Source organism: Ceratotherium simum, chromosome 5 (assembly GCF_057802395.1).
Source record: "Ceratotherium simum simum isolate JZ-2026a chromosome 5, ASM5780239v1, whole genome shotgun sequence".
Lineage (NCBI taxonomy): Eukaryota > Metazoa > Chordata > Mammalia > Perissodactyla > Rhinocerotidae > Ceratotherium > Ceratotherium simum.
Genome location: NC_141904.1, coordinates 4,518,380 through 4,535,750, shown reverse-complemented (window position 1 = coordinate 4,535,750; position 17,371 = coordinate 4,518,380). Strand labels below are relative to the sequence as shown.

At 37.8% G+C, this 17,371-nt stretch overlaps 1 protein-coding gene across 1 annotated transcript in view; it reads left to right on the top strand.

Annotated features, from left to right (window-relative positions):
- EIF2A (eukaryotic translation initiation factor 2A) overlaps positions 1-8,204 on the top strand; it is a 36,714-nt gene extending 28,510 nt beyond the window's left edge. Inside the window, exons 11-14 of the mRNA XM_004419252.3 lie at positions 1,728-1,841; positions 5,693-5,821; positions 7,139-7,204; positions 7,804-8,204. Coding sequence (XP_004419309.1) covers positions 1,728-1,841; positions 5,693-5,821; positions 7,139-7,204; positions 7,804-7,869 — 375 coding nt within the window. The 3' untranslated portion in view covers positions 7,870-8,204. The remainder of the gene's footprint in view (positions 1-1,727; positions 1,842-5,692; positions 5,822-7,138; positions 7,205-7,803) is intronic.
- The last annotated feature ends 9,167 nt before the right edge of the window (positions 8,205-17,371 follow it).

The window sequence follows — 17,371 nt, the reverse complement described above, 5'->3', positions numbered from 1 at the left end:
CTGTATCTTAAATGTTTGAGCCCTGACCATTTCCTTATAGCACTTAGAAGTACAACACAGTTCTGAGATCTAGTACTCAAGAAACTTCATGGAGATCTGGTCCTTTTGATGTGCTGAGTACGATAGAGTCCAAGAGATAGTTAGTGCTAAGATGATAGCAATGTAGAGAGAAACTAATAAGTAGATGAGTCTGATAAGAAGTTGTAGTGCTGTCACTTATACTGGACGTTGCCTGCAGCCACTCTGGAGATACCTGGAACCTATATATATATTCAGCTTTATTGAAGTATAATTGACATATAAAATTGTAAGGTTTGGTTTGGTTTTGTTTTTGTGAGGAAGATCAGCCCTGAGCTAACATCCATGCCAATCCTCCTCTTTTTTTTTTTTGCTGAGGAAGACTGGCCCTGGGTTAACATCTGTGCCCATCTTCCTCCACTCTATATGGGATGCCACCATAGCACGGCCTGACAAGCAGTGCATGTGCGCACCCAGGATCCGAACCTGGGCCACCAGCAGCACAGTGTGTGCACCTAACCACTATACCACGGGACCAGCCCTAAAATTGTAAGATATGTAAAGTGCTGGGGCTAGCCCGGTGGCATAGTGGTTAAGTTGGCGTACTCTGTTTCAGCAGCCTGGGGTTCACCAGTTCGGATCCTGGGTGTGGACCGACGCACCACTCATCAGGCCTTGCTATGGCAGCATCCCACATGCAAAATAGAGGAAGAAGGGCACAGGTGTTAGCTCAGGGGTGATCTTCCTCAGCAAAAAGAGGAAGATTGACAACGATTGTTAGCTCAGGCTCAATCTTCCTCACCAAAAAAATAAATAAGTAAAACAATAAAGTGTACATCATGGTGATTTGACATATGTATTCATTGTGAAAGGATTCCTCCCATCTAGTTAATTAACATGTCCGTTACCTCACATATTTATCTTTTTTTGGTGAAAACATTTGAGTTCTACTCTCTTAGCAAATTTCAATTATACAAAACAGTGTTATCAACTATAGTCAACATGTTTTACATTAGATCTCCTTGATCCTATACTTAATTCACTCTCTTTCTGTTGTGGAATATACTTGAGAGAGAATTTTGTAAATATCTGATGCTGGAAATGATTTTCTGTTTTCATTGTATAGATTGACAAGTCATTTGGTTTTTTTGTCAGCCTCTTCATTATGTTACCCCTGGATTTGTAATTATGCCATTACTTACCCCTTCCTATTTGATTTATTTTCTTATGGTCTGTTTTAGCTTTTCTATTTGCTTTTATTTTTAATCTGCTAATCCCTGATTTTGCAAGTAAAGATCTAGCATGTAATTCTTTGTGCAAAGAAAACAAATGAGGCAACTAGGTTTCTTTTGGCAGTGGTCAGATCCAGAGAGACTGCAGAAGAAGCTATTGTCGAGATCTGATTTCATAGGAATCAGGTGTCAGTAGTAGTACTAAAAAAAATTCCATTGTTTAAACAAAACTAAGGTGAATTCCGCCAGCTCTTATATAACTGAAAGATATCGTATATCAACAATAGGAAGGTCCTCATTTAATCATTGGGGTGTGCTTACTACTAAGAAGAGTTTTGAAATAGTCTTTGGCAGTGATCTTAAAATAAATTTGATAAAGTAAGTTTACTCCATACTAGCAAAATTGTATAATTTGTTGTATATGTTTTTAAAAACGTGGACTCCATTTCAAAATTGTTTATTTTACGTTTTCCATAGCATGAGGACGAACCACCTCAGAATATGAAAGCACAAGCAGGAAATGATAAGCCATTATCAAAAGCAGCCCTTAAAAATCAAAGGAAGCATGAGGCTAAGAAAGCTGCAAAGCAGGTATTTGGGGCACTAATCTCTTCAAAACAAAACCAGTGAAATTAGCTGTACGCCTTAGAGTTTAAAGGATTGTAATCCTAAGGTCTTGACTGTTATGTTATAAGATGTAATTGGAGTTAGCTGGCTTTGAGTAACCAGAATGTCTGTCCTTTGTGTTTGCCTGTGAGTGTTTAAGTAGTCCTGTCTATATACTGGGGGACTAAGAAGCTGAACCTGGCCTTAAAACCTAAAACCCTAGTGGGATCATGTAGTATGTCACTTGCTATAGACTTGGTTTTGCTGGAGCCTTTGTGAAGTGGTATAGTTTGCTTTCTTGAAAGCATGTGTTTGTTAAGAGAAACCAGAAATTACATGACTATAAGGCTGTTTTGTCACTCAGTATTACATTATCATAGGAAATTATTCAACTGGGAATCTGAACACCAGAAGTACCCAAACAATGGAATTGTTCTAAAATAATTTTTATGTGATTCTGTAGTTGAAAAACCATACCAGTGTAATACTTGATTAAAAAATTGTGATCGTATATGGTCTATGGTGATAGTGAGGTCGGCTGTGCTGGGAATGTCTGGTTAGTGAAGTCGTGGTGACCATATTTTTGAGATTCAGACAGTGCAGTCTTGCGGGTAATGCTTGAATTTTGGCAGTTCTAGGTTGCTTATGTGTTTTGGTAGGCAGTTGCTCTTTTAAGGTATACAATTGACCATATTCTGCAAATATATGAGCTTTTAAAAAAAAAATCAGTGTGCTCTTTTGTAGTTAATATATTTCATCTCAGAAATATATTTAAATAGCTCAAGTTTAGGTCATTTCAAGTAAAATGATCTCCTCCATGTATTAGACTTGTATAAAAGCTAGACTTGTCGTTTCATCATTGTCGGTAGAGACCTCTGCTGGCTCTACATAGTACAAGTTAGCAGCATCCTTATAGCTACTGGTAGATAAGATTCCTTCTTTTTTTTCCCCTAGCTAATATTTTCAGGTATGACAAATACAATTTTTAAAGCGTACAGAGTGATGATTTGATACAGGTATAGATTGTGAAAGGATTCCCACAATCAGGTTAATTAACACGTCCATCACTTTACATATTTACCTTTTTTTTTGTTTTTTTTGTTGAGAGCACTTAAGTTCTACTCTCTTAGCAAATTTCAATTATTCAAAACAGTATTATCAACTATAGTCACCATGTTATATATTAGATTCTCAGACCTTAATCATCTTATAGAGAGTTTGTACCCTTTTACCAACCTCTCCCTATTTTTCCCCCACTCCCCAGCCCTGGCAACCACTATTCTGCTTGCTGTTTCTATGAGTTTGACTTTGTTTTCAGGTGCCACATATCAGTGATACCATGCAGTATTTATCTTTCTCTATCTGGCTTATTTCACTTAGCATCATGCCCACCAGGTTCATTCTTTACTAAAGATGATACTACTAATTCATCATTACAGAGTTGCTCTTTGCTGTTTTCCCAGTTGATGGCAAAGAGTTTTCTACTTGCAAGATAATCCTTTCAATGTGCATTTTTGAGACGACTGGCTGGAGTTAGTAAAAATTATGGCTGTGTGATAGAACAAAGGTAAATAATCCGTGACAGGATCTCACCTTGACTAGACCTTCTCAGCCCTGCCTCTGAATTAAGTAACCAAAGATAAAGGAATCAGATGTATGTAATCTAACCAAGTACTTTTATAAACTGTGATGATTTTTTAAGCTTATTAACTTCACCAACAAGAATTGAAACTAGGAATTTAATCTTACCATATACACATCCTTTCCAGAGAATGGCCAGAATTTAAGTATAGTTAATGCAGACATTTTAACTGATTCTTGGTTATTTAATATATGGTGGAAAATTAAATTTCATATTTCACTCAATAGTTTTTCACATGTATAACATTAACTTTCCTTCCTAGAAGAAAAATTTTCTCAGCTCATTACAAACAACTAAAGTTTTAAATTTTTTATCTGATGTCAAAAGTGAATTTTGATAAAGTATCTCTCTTCTCCTTTCATCCATTCTTCTTCTTTAGTTTTATATTATGAAAAATACCCAACTGCATATTAATAGAACTTATAGGCTCCTTAAAAGTAGTAAATAGTTTCTTTTTGAATAATCTGTTAAAGTGCTCAGTAATCTGTTTTCACATAGAAAGTTAGGAATTAATGTTTGTTCATTGGAATGTACAAAAAAGTGCAACCAATATGACTTTAAAAAGAAAAAGTGACTCTAATTCTGTACTCTCTAAAAACCCTCAGGCAGACATTTTTAGATTTGGAGGTCTAGGAGGGATACCTTGCTCCCTGGGATAGTTCGGGAGTTCCGAGCGTTCCACCCAGAATTCTGAGTAAGGGGTTTTGGAGTCTTGGGTCTCTGTGTATTCCACTGGGAACTCTGTAAGGAAGAAGTCGAAGCCCTACCTTGGGGGCAAAAAGACTTAAATAACTTTTTTCTCCCTCTTGTCAAAACGTGCATCTTGTCATAATTATAAAAGGAGAGTCATGCTTTTGCCCTTTCACTTATATAGCATGTGCGATAAAACACGTATTTTGCTGGGGGCACAAGTAGAACAGTGAACCAGGAAACTTTAGGTCCAGTCTAATTGGAGATAGTACAGGAGGGGTACGTGCCACATTTTGTGCGAGCAGTCTGGTTTCTTGGGGCTTGGGGGTGGGGGGTGGTTTCCAGGAGGCCTAAAGGATAAGCAGGGTCAGCCAGGGACCTGAAGGTGTTCTAGACACAAGGAACAGTACACACAGAGGCTGGGAAACAAGAGTGTACCCCACCTTAGAGGAAATAAAGTGGTTCAGAACAGTGGTTCCTCGGTGAGGAGGGATGAGGCTAGAAAGGTCATCAGAGGTCTGACCACATGGGGAGCAATATAGTATCTCTTTCAGGGAAACGTTTTCCATGAGACTTTGTTGCAGAGCTGAATTGATCTGATTGTAAATGAATCTCTCTAGGACTTACTCTATAGTAGCATCCATCACATGTGCTCGATCATACTCATTATAGTTTTGAGGACGTCACAAGAGTGAAACTTCAAATACCTTAATTAGAAAAGCCCTCTTGGGGCCGGCCCCATGGCTTAGCGGTTAAGTGCGCGTGCTCCGCTACTGGCGGCCAGGGTTCGGATCCCGGGCGCGCACCGACGCTCCGCTTCTCCAGCCATGCTGAGGCCGTGTCCCACACACAGCAACTAGAAGGATGTACAACTGTGACATACAACTATCCACTGGGGCTTTGGGGAAAAAAAGGAGGAGGATTGGCAATAGATGTTAGCTCACAGCCAGTCTTCCTCAGTAAAAAGAGGAGGATTAGCATGGATGTTAGCTCAGGGCTGATCTTCCTCACAAAATAAATAAATAAATAAATAAAACCGTTAAAAAAAAAGAAAAGCCCTCTCACATTTCCAAAACATCCATATAACGTCTGAAAATTTGGAATGCTTGTGGGCTGATACAGAAACCTAGTTTACTCTGCTAAGGTCGTTTCATTTCTTTCATTTGTCCTTATATTACTAACAAAATATTATTTGTTATTTAATATTATGTTACTTTCAATTCTAGATCTAGCAAAGTGTTCCCTATGACAATTATATAGTAAAAACCTTTGGAGTTTCTCCTTATACTGTGGTTTTTTTTTTTTAAGTTGCATTGTATCTATCATAGGACAATCTAGCATACTTCATGAGACCTTCAATTCATGTCCTTTCTTCATATAAAATGTAGTATAAAGGAGAAAATCACATTTTGGTTTCTGCATTTTACATACCAGGGCTATGTTGGTTGAAATACTTTAATGTTTTCATTTTAGAAAATTGAATTTTTGAAAATATTTCCTGCAGGAAGCAAGAAGTGACAAGAGTCCGGATTTGGCCCCTAGTCCTGCCCCGCAGAGCGCGCCACGAAATGCCATCTCTCATTCAGCTTCTGGAGACCCTGAGATAGACAGAAAAATCAGGAACCTAAAGAAGGTGAGAGACTTGAATGAAAAACAGATGTGTTTATTGAAAGAAATACATGAGAATTATATAAAGACAGGCATCTAAGAAGTCTGTAGCAGTTCTTGTTGTTTTCTTGCTTTTGAAATACTGTAACTTAGGAATGGCACTGATTTTAGTTCTGTTCACAAGTGTTTAAAGGCTGTTAGTCTTTTTATTATTGGTTTTTGGAAGAATAAGAAATAATATACATTTGTACAGAATTATACTGGACACTTATTTATTTATTTTTTTTGTGAGGAAGATCAGCCCTGTGCTAACATCTGCCAATCCTCCTCTTTTTTTGCTGAGGAAGACTGGCGCTGGGCTAACATCCATGCCCATCTTCCTCCACTTTATATAGGACCCTGCCACAGCGTGGCTTGCCAAGCGGTGTGTCGGTGCTCGCCTGGGATCTGAACCGGCGAACCCTGGGCCGCCGCAGCGGAGCGTGCGCACTTAACCACTTGCGCCACTGGGCCGGCCCTGGACACTTTTATACTAAGTATTTCATTAGACATTTGTGAGATAGGTAGGAACAGATATTTATCCCAGTTTTAAAGATGCAGAAACAGAGAAAAAAAAAGTTTATTAACTTGTCAAATTGCAACCAGTTGTGATGTTGGCCCTGGAAGTAAAGCTAGCTCTCTTAGCCCTTCCGGCTGTGTTAGGAAGTTTCTCTTAAAGCCACAGACATCGTCCAGGTACAGTGAGGTGATGAAATAAATGGTGAAATTGGTGAGATATTTACATCCATACACATGTATATATATATACATACATGTACATATATAATGTTAATTAAAAGCTTGAAAAAATATTTTGCAAAGTCACAAGTTCTTAATATACCCAATTTTACATTTAATTTAAAAAAGTAATTTACCTTAGCATTTTAACAGACTGTTCTTTTTTTTTTTTTTTTTGTGAAGAAGATCAACCCTGTGCTGACATCTGTTGCCAATCCTCCTTTTTTTTTGCTAAGGAAGACTGGCCTAACATCCATGGGCTAACATCCATGCCCATCTTCCTCCACTTTATATAGGACGCTGCCACAGCATGGCTTGCCAAGCAGTGCGTCTGTGCGTGCCCGGGATCCGAACCGGCGAACCCCGGGCCGCCGCAGCGGGGCGCGTGCACTTAACCACTTGCGCCACTGGCCCGGCCCCTTAACAGACTATTCTTGATACGAATGTAAGATGATTCTCCTTATTCAGGTTTCACATTCATATGAATGAGTTGTTAATAAGAAAATTTGCATTCTAAAATGACTTATTCCTTCTTCTTGACTCATAATATATTTGATGTTTGCAGAAACTGAAAGCAATTGAACAACTGAAAGAACAAGCGGCAACTGGAAAACAGCTAGAAAAAAATCAGGTCTTTTCTGCATTTTCCACCTGGGCTAGTCACTATCACCTTTCCCCTTTTTATTATGAGCAATTGTTCAATCAGGTAGAAGAGCACATAGATTTAAAAGCTTCTTTTGAAAACCAATGCCATATATATATTTATTTGTTTTAATGTTGTTACTCTTAAACAGAGAAGGATAGGGGAAGACGTGATGTAGATCATGGTGAATGAGAGTCACTATTCCTAAGAGATGTACTCATGCCATTGCTGCTGAAAATAAAGGCAATTTATTATGTTAGATATAATTCTTTCCCTTCCTGTATCTCAAGTTGTGCCACCCTATTCCTCCTTCCTTCCTCAACACTTTTAAGCCTAGGAAAATTTGTTGGACCTAAAGGTTTGCTGTAAGACAACTTCAGTCCTTTGCCCCTGATTATACCAAATAACAAATTAGAAGTTGTTTCTAATCTGTATTTTTTAATCTGTGTTTACCAGTGAATCTGATAAAGTGTCAGAAATATTCTTTTTCTAAATTTTTTCTCCTATTTTGCTATTTTGGCTCTAGATCCAATAATTATTTTATTTCATTTCCTGTTTAATAACTTTATTGTTTTAAACTTTTCTAGTTGGAGAAAATTCAGAAAGAGAAAGCCCTTCTCCAGGAGCTGGAAGATTTGGAATTGGGTATTTAAAGATTCACAGAAAGCAAGTTGGTTACCAGAAATCATTGCAAACAAATTTTCTGTTAAATTCATCGGTGTACACCGAATATCCATGTGCCCACGTTTAATGTGTATCTATAATTTTAACCATTTATTCAAGATTTTACACATATGTGTGAAATTATTTAATAATGTCTATTAAATTGATTTTGACATCCTGCATCCTGTGTCATGTCAACACATGATATAGAAAAGAGACACATGAATTGTTTAGCTAAGCATAACAGATTGAAAGACAAATGTCATTGTGTTTTAATAGGGGACAGTATTTATCATTTAAATGAATAAAGACATTTTAAATTTAATCATTGTTGGCTTTGTTATAAGTTCCTCAGTTAACAAATCCTTTATTAATTTATAAGGCAAGTTTGGGAAATTTTTCCTTTGAATATATAATATGGTTTTCTTGATCCTAAAACATTATTTTATTGTCAGAACTTTGAAGAAAAGTCTTAAAAATCAAGTTGTACTGAATATATTAAATTGTTTATATTATTCATAGTATTTGAAGTAAAGTTTTTCTGATTAGTTCTAAAATGAATATAGAAAATAGTAAAACATTTTATTTTGATATTTCAAATAATAAACCCAGTGATTTAAGGGTAAGATAGTATTTTCTTTCCAAACATGAACTATGATTATTTTGCTGTAGTTGTCTTGATTGTTTAGTCTATTCATATGATGAAAAAAAGATGTACTGATAATCCAAGTTACTCAACTATCAACACTAACTTATATTTGGTTTTAGAGTTTATTACAATTAATTTTTTTCATCAGGTTTACATTTGAAATTATTTTTATTTCATTTGTGTTGATATAGGTTTTCATTTTCTATGAGCTAATATTTAAACTAACAGGTAAAAGAAAAGAATCCAGAAACACCTTGAGAGGCAGACAAAAAACAGATAACTGGAGTTTACTGATTCCCAAAGCTTCTAATAAGGTTTGGTAAAGATCTAATGCATTTCAATTTGAGTGGTATTTTAAATGTTTGTGGAGCATGTGTGTGTGAACACACACTCATGTACATATAATTGCTTTCAACATTAACTAATTCATTTCTGATAGTAAAACTAAAACAGATAGATTACTTTTATAATATATTACTTTAAAAATTGTTTTTCTAATAAAAATGTTAATACATCCTGAGACAGTGTAATGGTTATTGGCCTGGCAGCTTAACAATTTTTTAAAAATTAATTACCATTTATAGCACAGTTTACAGTAAACATATTAATCATTTTTAAAATGTTTATCTCAGGGGTAGTATCATTGAACCTTTTCTTTTTAGTCAGATGCTTTTTAATTGCTCCAGGGTGAGTGTTTCTACCAAAATTTTTAGACTCATTTTTTAGAATTGTCTTTATTTCTGTAATCATTTAATCCCTTCAGTTTTTTCCAAAGAAATGTTTTATTTCTAAGCACTCATCAATATAAAAAATCACTGAGGTGTTCTTTGAGTACACATTTTATTTGATTTTGATTGTAAACATATTGTCCTCTGGGAGTACAAAGAGTAAAGTGATAGAAAGAAAAAAGAGTGTACAGTGAGGAAAATCAGCTTGAAAATGACATTTTAGGGGGAGTTTTGAAGATAGCAGGATAGGAGGATCCTGAACTCGCCTCCTCCCACAGACTACAACCACCTTTGGAACAATTTCCTTTCAGAGATAACTGGAAGCTGGATACAAAGAACCTCTACACCAAGGGACAACACAGGGGTGAAAGAGGCAGAGAAACAGCCCCACTGAGGTAAAAACCACACTGGCTGCAGGGCTTCATGGCCGGGAGCGATCTCAAAGGTACGGAGGTTTTCTTGAAGGAGGGGGAGTTTTGAGGCACCCTAGCCATTAGATCCTGCACAAGAGACACAAGAATTGCTGGCTTTGAAAACCAATGGGGAATACGCCCAGGAAAACTCTAGAACTCCAGGGAAAGAAAACCCTGCTCTTAAGGGGCCCACACACAGATTCACTTGACCCAGAAACCAGCACAAAAACACCAGATAGAAAAGTGCATAGTCCGTTGGTAAAAGAGACTCACTAAGATTGCAACACATCCCAGAAAAGCGGGAGGGAGCTGGGCCCATCCCCCAGAATCTGAGATACTGGCAGCAGCCGCAATTGTGACCTAGTTTGATTGTGCTGACACAGTCTGGCAGGCGCCGTTGGAATCCTCCCTCTGGCCTGATAGTGCAGGGGTCTTCCCAGCCCACTAGAGCAACTGAGGCAGTTGAGCACAGCCAGGCAGCAGGCACCTTGCCCCAGGGACTGAGACTGCCCACCAGCAAGCCCACGGAGGCTGTGTGGAACCATGGTGGCCTTGTGGGCCTGCAGCAGACCTGTGCTGTCAGCCATCGTGAACAGCCGCACAGAGAATCTGCCCTGCCTTCCAGTGCCTGAAACAGTTATGCACTGCCTCACCTGAAGCCTGCCCCACCCCTCACCCACCAAAATAGAGACAGCCAAGCCTTACAGGGAGCCTCACCAGGGGGCCTGCAGCATTTGTGTGCCCCAGGGTCTAGCAGCCAGCCACACCAGGGGCCTGACTCACTTACTAGCAAAACTACGGTGGTTGTTTGCTACTGAACTCACAGCAAGCCATGCTGGGGGCTTATCCTGCCCATTAAAGTGCCTGTAGCAGCTGCACACAGGGGAGCCTCACAACCAGCTAGCCCAGGGGCCAGCCGAGCCTATCTGTGTGCCCACAGCAATAGCAACCCTGCCACAGCAGGAGGGCACACAGCCCACACGGGACACTCCTGGAGCATTTGGCATGGGTGAAGAGAGGGGAGCAAGCTGCTGGGCCCCATAAGGCAGCTCTTACATAAGGCCACATTTCCAAGTTCGGGAGACATAGCCAATCTACCTAATACATAGAAATAAGCACAGAGAAGTAGGCAAAATGAGTACACAAAGAAATACATTCCAAATAAGGGAACAGGACAAATCCTCAGAAAAAGAACTGAATGAAACACAGATAAACAATCTACTGGATAAAGAGTAAAAATAGTAATAAGGATGCTCACTGATCTGGGGAGAAGAATAGATGAACACGGTGAGAACTTCAACTAAGAATTGGAAAATATAGAAAAGAACTAATCAGAGCTGAAGAATACAATAATGGAAATGAAAATTCACTAGAGGGAATCAGCAGCAGAGTAGATGACACACAACGGATCAGAAAGCTGGATGAAAGAGGAAATCACCAAAGCTGAGCAGAAAAAAGAATTAAAAGAGACAAGGACAGTCTAAGGGACCTCTGGGACAGCATCAAGCATACTAACGTCTTCATTATAGGTGTCTCAGAAGGTCAAGAGAGACAAAGAGACAGAGATCTTTTCTGAAGAAATAATAGCTGAAAACTTCCCTAACCTGGGGAAGGAAACAAACATCCAGGCACAGGAAGCACAGAGAGCACCAAACAAGATGAACCCAAAGAGGGCCACACCAAAACACATTATGATTAAAATGTCGGGAATTAAAGAGAGTATCCTAAAAGCTGCAAGAGAAAAGCAACAAGTTACATACAAAGGAAACCCCATAAGGCTATCAGCTGACTTCTCAGCAGAAACCTTACAGGCTAGAAGGGAGTGGCATGATAAATCCAAAGTGCTGAAAGGAAAAAACATACAACCAAGAATACTCTACTTGGCAAGGTTATTATTCAGAATGGAAGGAGAGATAAAGAGCTTTCCAAATAAGTGAAAACTAAAGGAGTTCATCACCACTAATCCAGCCTTACAAGAAATGTCAAAGGGACTTATGTAAATGGAAAAGACCACAAATAGGAATAAGAAAATTATCAAAGAAAAAATATCACTGTAAAGGCAAATATACAGGTCAGGTAGGGGATCAAACACCTATAAAGCTAGTATGAAGGTCAGAGGACAAAAGTACTAAAATCTATATCTATGTCAAAAGGTTAAAGGATACATAAAAATAAAACAAGTAAAATATGATATCATAAACTTAAAACATGGGAGGGGGAAGAGTAAAAGTGTAGGGCTGTGAAGCCAGCCCGGTGGTGTGGTGTTTGGGTTCGTGTGCTCCACTTTGGCGGCCCAGGGTTCGTGGGTTCGGATCCCAGGTGCAGACCTATGTGCCGCTCATCAAGCCATGCTGTGGAGGCCTTCCACATACAAAATAGAGGGAGATTGGCACAGATGTTAGCTCCGGGACAATCTTCCTCACGCAGAAAGGGGAAGATTGGAAACAGATGTTAGTTCAGGGACACTCTTCCTCATGCTAAAAGGGGAAGATTGGCAACAGATGTTAGCTAAGGGCCATTCTTTACGTCAAACTTAAGAGACCATCAACTTAATATAGATTGATGTTTACATAGATTATTTTATATGAACCTCATGGTAACCACAAACCTAAAAACTATAATAAATACACAAAAAAAAAAAAATAAAGAGAGAGGAACCTAAACATAACACTAAAGATTGCCATCAAACCATAAGGGAAGGAAACAAGAAGAAGAAAGGAACAGGAAAGAACTACAAAAACATCAAAAAAAAAAAAAAGTAACAAAAGAGCAATAAGTACATACTTTATAATAGTTACTTTAAAAGTAAATGGAGTAAATGCTCCAATCAAAAGACATAGAGTGGATGAATGGGTTAAAAAAACAAGACCCATATATATGCTGCATGCAAGAGACAAACTTCAGGCCTAAAGACAAAAACTGAAAGAGAAGGGATACAAGAAGATATTCCATGCAAATGGAAATGAAAAGTGGAGTAGCACTACTTATATCAGAAAAATAGACTTTAAAACGAAAACTAACAAATGACAAAGAAGGGCATTTCATAATGATAAAGGGAACAATCCAACAAGAAGACATGGCACTTGTAAATATCTATGCATAGGTGCTCTGACATAGGAGCGCCTAAATACATAAAACAAATATTAACAGACATAAAAGGAGAAATTGACAGTAGCACAATACTAACAGTAGGAGACTTAAACACTCCACTTATATCAATGGATAGATAATCTAGACAGAAGATCAATAAGGAATTGTTGGCCTTAAATGACACATTAGACCAGATGGACTTAATAGGCGTATACAGAACATCCCATCCACAAACTGCAAAAATACACATTCTTTTTGAATGCACATGGATAGATCACGTTAGGCCACAAAACAAGTCTCAATAAATTTAAGAAGATTGAAATAACAAGCATCTTTTCTTACCAACAAGAAAACTGGATGGGGCCGGCCCAGTGGCTCAAGCAGTTAAGTGCGCGCGCTCTGCTGCGGCAGCCTGGGGTTCACCAGTTTGGATCCTGGGCACACACCAATGCACTGCTTGTTGAGCCATGCTGTGGCGGCATCCCATATAAAGTAGAGGAAGGTGGGCACAGATGTTAGCCCAGGGCCAGTCTTCAGCAAAAAGAGGAGGATTGGTATCAGATGTTAGCTCAGGGCTGATCTTCCTCATAAAAAAAAAAGAAAGAAAGAAAACTGGAATAGTCACAAATGTGTGGAGATTAAACAAAATGCTACCAAACAGCTATTGGGTCAACGAAGAAATCAAAGGAGAAATAAAAAAATAGCTGGAGACAGAGGCCAGCCCTGTGGCCTAGTGGTGAAGTTTAGTGCACTCTGCTTTGGCGGCCCAGGTTCAGTTACTGGGCACAGACCTACACCACTTGTCAATGGCCATGGTGTGGTAGTGACCCACATACAAAATAGAGGAAGATTGGCACAGATGTTAGCTCAGGACAAATCTTCCTCAGGAAAAAAAAAATGCTTGGAGACAAATGAAAATATGACTTACCCAAATTTATGGGATACAGCAAAAGTGATTCTAAGAGGGAAGTTTATAGCAATACAGGCCTACCTCAAGAAACAAGAAAAATCTCAATCTAACAATACACCAAAAGGAACTAAAAAAGAAGAAGTAACCAACCCCCAAAATCAGTAGAAGGAAGGAAATAATAAAAATCAGAGCAGAAATAAGTGAAAAAGTGACTAAAAAGACAATAGAAAAGATCAATGAAACTAGGAGCTGGTTTGAAAAGAAACAAAATTGACAAACTTTTAGGTAGGTTCTCTAAGAAAAAAAGAGAGACAGCTCAAATAAATAAAATCAGGAATGAAAGAGGAGAAATTACAACAGACACCACAGAAATAGAAAGGATTATAAGAGAATACTATGAAAAGCTAGATGCCAACAAATTGGATAATCTAGAAGAAATGGATAAATTCTTAGAATCATACAACCTTTCGAAACTGAATCAAGAAGAAATAGAGAATCTGAATACTCCTATCACTAGTAAGGAAATCAAAAACCTCCCAAAAAAGAAAAATCCTGGACCAGACGGCTTCCCCAGTGAATTCTACCAAACATTCGAAGAAGATTTAGTACCTATTCTTCTCAAACTTTTCTAAAAATTTGAAGAGGAGGGGAGGCTTCCTAACTCATCTACGAGGCCAACATTACCCTGATACCAAAACCAGACAGGGACAACCCCAAAAAAGAAAATTTAGACCAATATCACTGATGAATGTAGATGCAAAAATCCTCAATAATATATTAGCAATTGAATACAACAGTACGTTAAAAGGATCATACAGCATGATCAAGTGGGATTTATTCCAGGGATTCAAGGATGGTTCAACATCCACAAATCAACATGATACACCACATTAACAAAATGAAGGATAAAAATCACACCATTATCTCAATTGATGCAGAGAAAGCATTTGACAAGGTACAGCATCCATTTATGATAAAAACTCTGAATAAAATGTTTATAGAAGGAAAGTGCCTCAACATAATAAAGGCCATATATGACAAACCCACAGCTAATGTCATACTCAGTGATGAAAAACTGAAAGCTATACCTCTAAGAACAGGAACAAGACAAGGATGCCCACGTTTGTCACTCTTGTTTAACATAGTATTGGAAGTCCTAGCCAGAGCAATCAGGCAAGTAAAATAAAGAGATCCAAATTGGAAAGGAAGAAGTAAAGCTGTCACTATTTGCAGATGACATGATTTTATATATAGAAAACCCTAAAGAATCCATCAAACTATTAAAAATAATAAATACAGTAAAATTGCAGGGTACAATCAACAGGCAAAAATCAGTTGAATTTCTATACACTAACAACAAACTAGCAGAAAGAGAAATCAAGAATACAATCTCATTTACAATCATGACAAAACAGTAAAATTCCTAGGAATAAATTTAAGCAAGGAGGTGAAAGACCTATACACTGAGAGCTATAAAACATTGTTGGAAAAAAAAAAGACAGAAAGAAATGGAAAGATATTCTCTGTTCATGGATTGGAAGAATTAACATAGTGAAAATGTCCATACTACGTAAAGCAATCTAAGGATTCAATGCAATCCCTATCAAAGTCCCAGTGACATTTTTTATGGAAATAGAACAAAGAATCCTAAAAGTTATATGGAACAACAAAAGTCCTCAAATAGCCAGAGGAATCCTGAGAAAAAAGAACAAAGCTGGAGGTATCACACTCCCTGATTTCAAAATTTACTACAAAGCTATAGTAATCAAAACAGCATGGTACTGGCACAAAAACAGACACACAGATCAATGGAAGAGAATTGAGGGCCCAGAAATAAACCCACACATCTGTGGACAGCTAATTTTTGACAAAGGAGCCAAGAACATAACAATGGAGAAAAGAAAGTCTCTTCAATAAATGATGTTGGTAAAGCTGGACAACCACATGCAAAATATGATAGTAGACTGTTATCTTACGTCTTACAAAAAAATTAACTCAGAATGGATTAAAGATTTGAATGTAAGACCAGAAACCATAAAACTTCTAGAAGAAAACATAGGTAGTACGCTCTTCAACATTGGTCTTAGCAGCATCTTTTTGAATATCATGTCTCTTCAGGCAAGAGAAACAAAATATAAACAAATGGGACTACATCAAACTAAAAACCTTCTGCACAGCAAAGAAAACTATCATCAAAAAGAAAAGGCAACCTAATAATTGGGAGAAGATATTTGCAAATCATATATCTGATAAGGGGTTAATATCCAAAATATATAAAGAACTCATACAACTCAACAACAACAACAAAAAACCAAACAACCAAATTAAAAAAACGGCCAACAGGCACTTGAAAAGATGTTCCGTATCACTAATTATTAGAGAAATGCAAATCAGAATTACAATGAGATATCATCTCAAGCCTGTCAGAATGGCTATTATTAAAAAGACAAGACGGGCTGGCCTCGTGGCTTAGCAGTGAAGTGCGCACGCTCTGCTGCTGGCGGCCCGGGGTTCGGATCCCTGGTGCGCACCGACGCACCGCTTCTCTGGCCATGCTGAGGCCGTGTCCCACATACAGCAACTAGAAGTCTGTGCAACTATGATATACAACTATCTACTGGGGCTTTTGGGGAAATAAATAAATAAATAAATAAATAAATAAATAAAAAATAAAAAGACAAGAAATAACAAGTGTTGGAGAGGATGTGGAGAAAAGGGAACCCTTGTACACTGCTGGTGGGAATGTAAATTGGTGCAGCCACTATGGAAAACAGTATGAAGATTCCTCAAAAAATTAAGAATAGGTATGATCCAACTATACCACTTCTGGGTATTTATCCAAAGAACTAATTCAAATAGATATATGCACCCCTATGTTCATTGCAATATTATTCACGGTAGCCAAGACTTGGAAACAATCTAAGTGCCCATCAACAGATGAATGGATAAAGAAGATGTGGTATATGTATATATACATACACACACAATGGAATACTACTCAGCCATAAAAAAAAAAGATGAAATCCTGCCGTTTGTGATGACATTGATGGATCTTGAGGGCATTTTGCTAAGTGAAATAAGACAGAGAAAGCCAAATGCCATATGATTTCACTCATAGGTGGAATATTAAAAAAAAAACCAACAACAAACAAACACATAGACTCTGGGAATAGATTGGTAATTACCAGAAGGGAAGCAGGGAGTGGGGAGGGCAAAAGGGGTAAAAGGGCTGATGTGTACAGTGACAGATGGCCATTATACTTTGAGCGGCAAAAAAAAAAAAGAAAGAAAGAAAATGACATTTTAAATACATTGCTGTATTCACTATAAATCTTGGATTCTCATAAAAATCTCTCTTCCTTAATCATCTCAGAAATGTATTGGGCATTCACCAAAAGTGTCTCGGAAGAGTATTATAAGCTTGAGGGAGGCACTTCAGTAGCCACAAGGGCTCTCCTTACCTTTGATGAGTTAAGCAAGCTTCCTAGTGAGAGAAGACAAAAAGGAGCAAAAACCCAATTCTCTTACCCAAAGGAAAGGAATTCCCCTCTTAGAAAAGAAATAGAGATATATGTCAAAACATGCTACATATGTTGCCAAATAAAATAATACTGAATATTTTCAAACAATACTGTATTTTCTGTGGATACATTTAAGTATGTAAACTTATAGAAAAAAGTCTTGGAAGGGTATACACTAAAC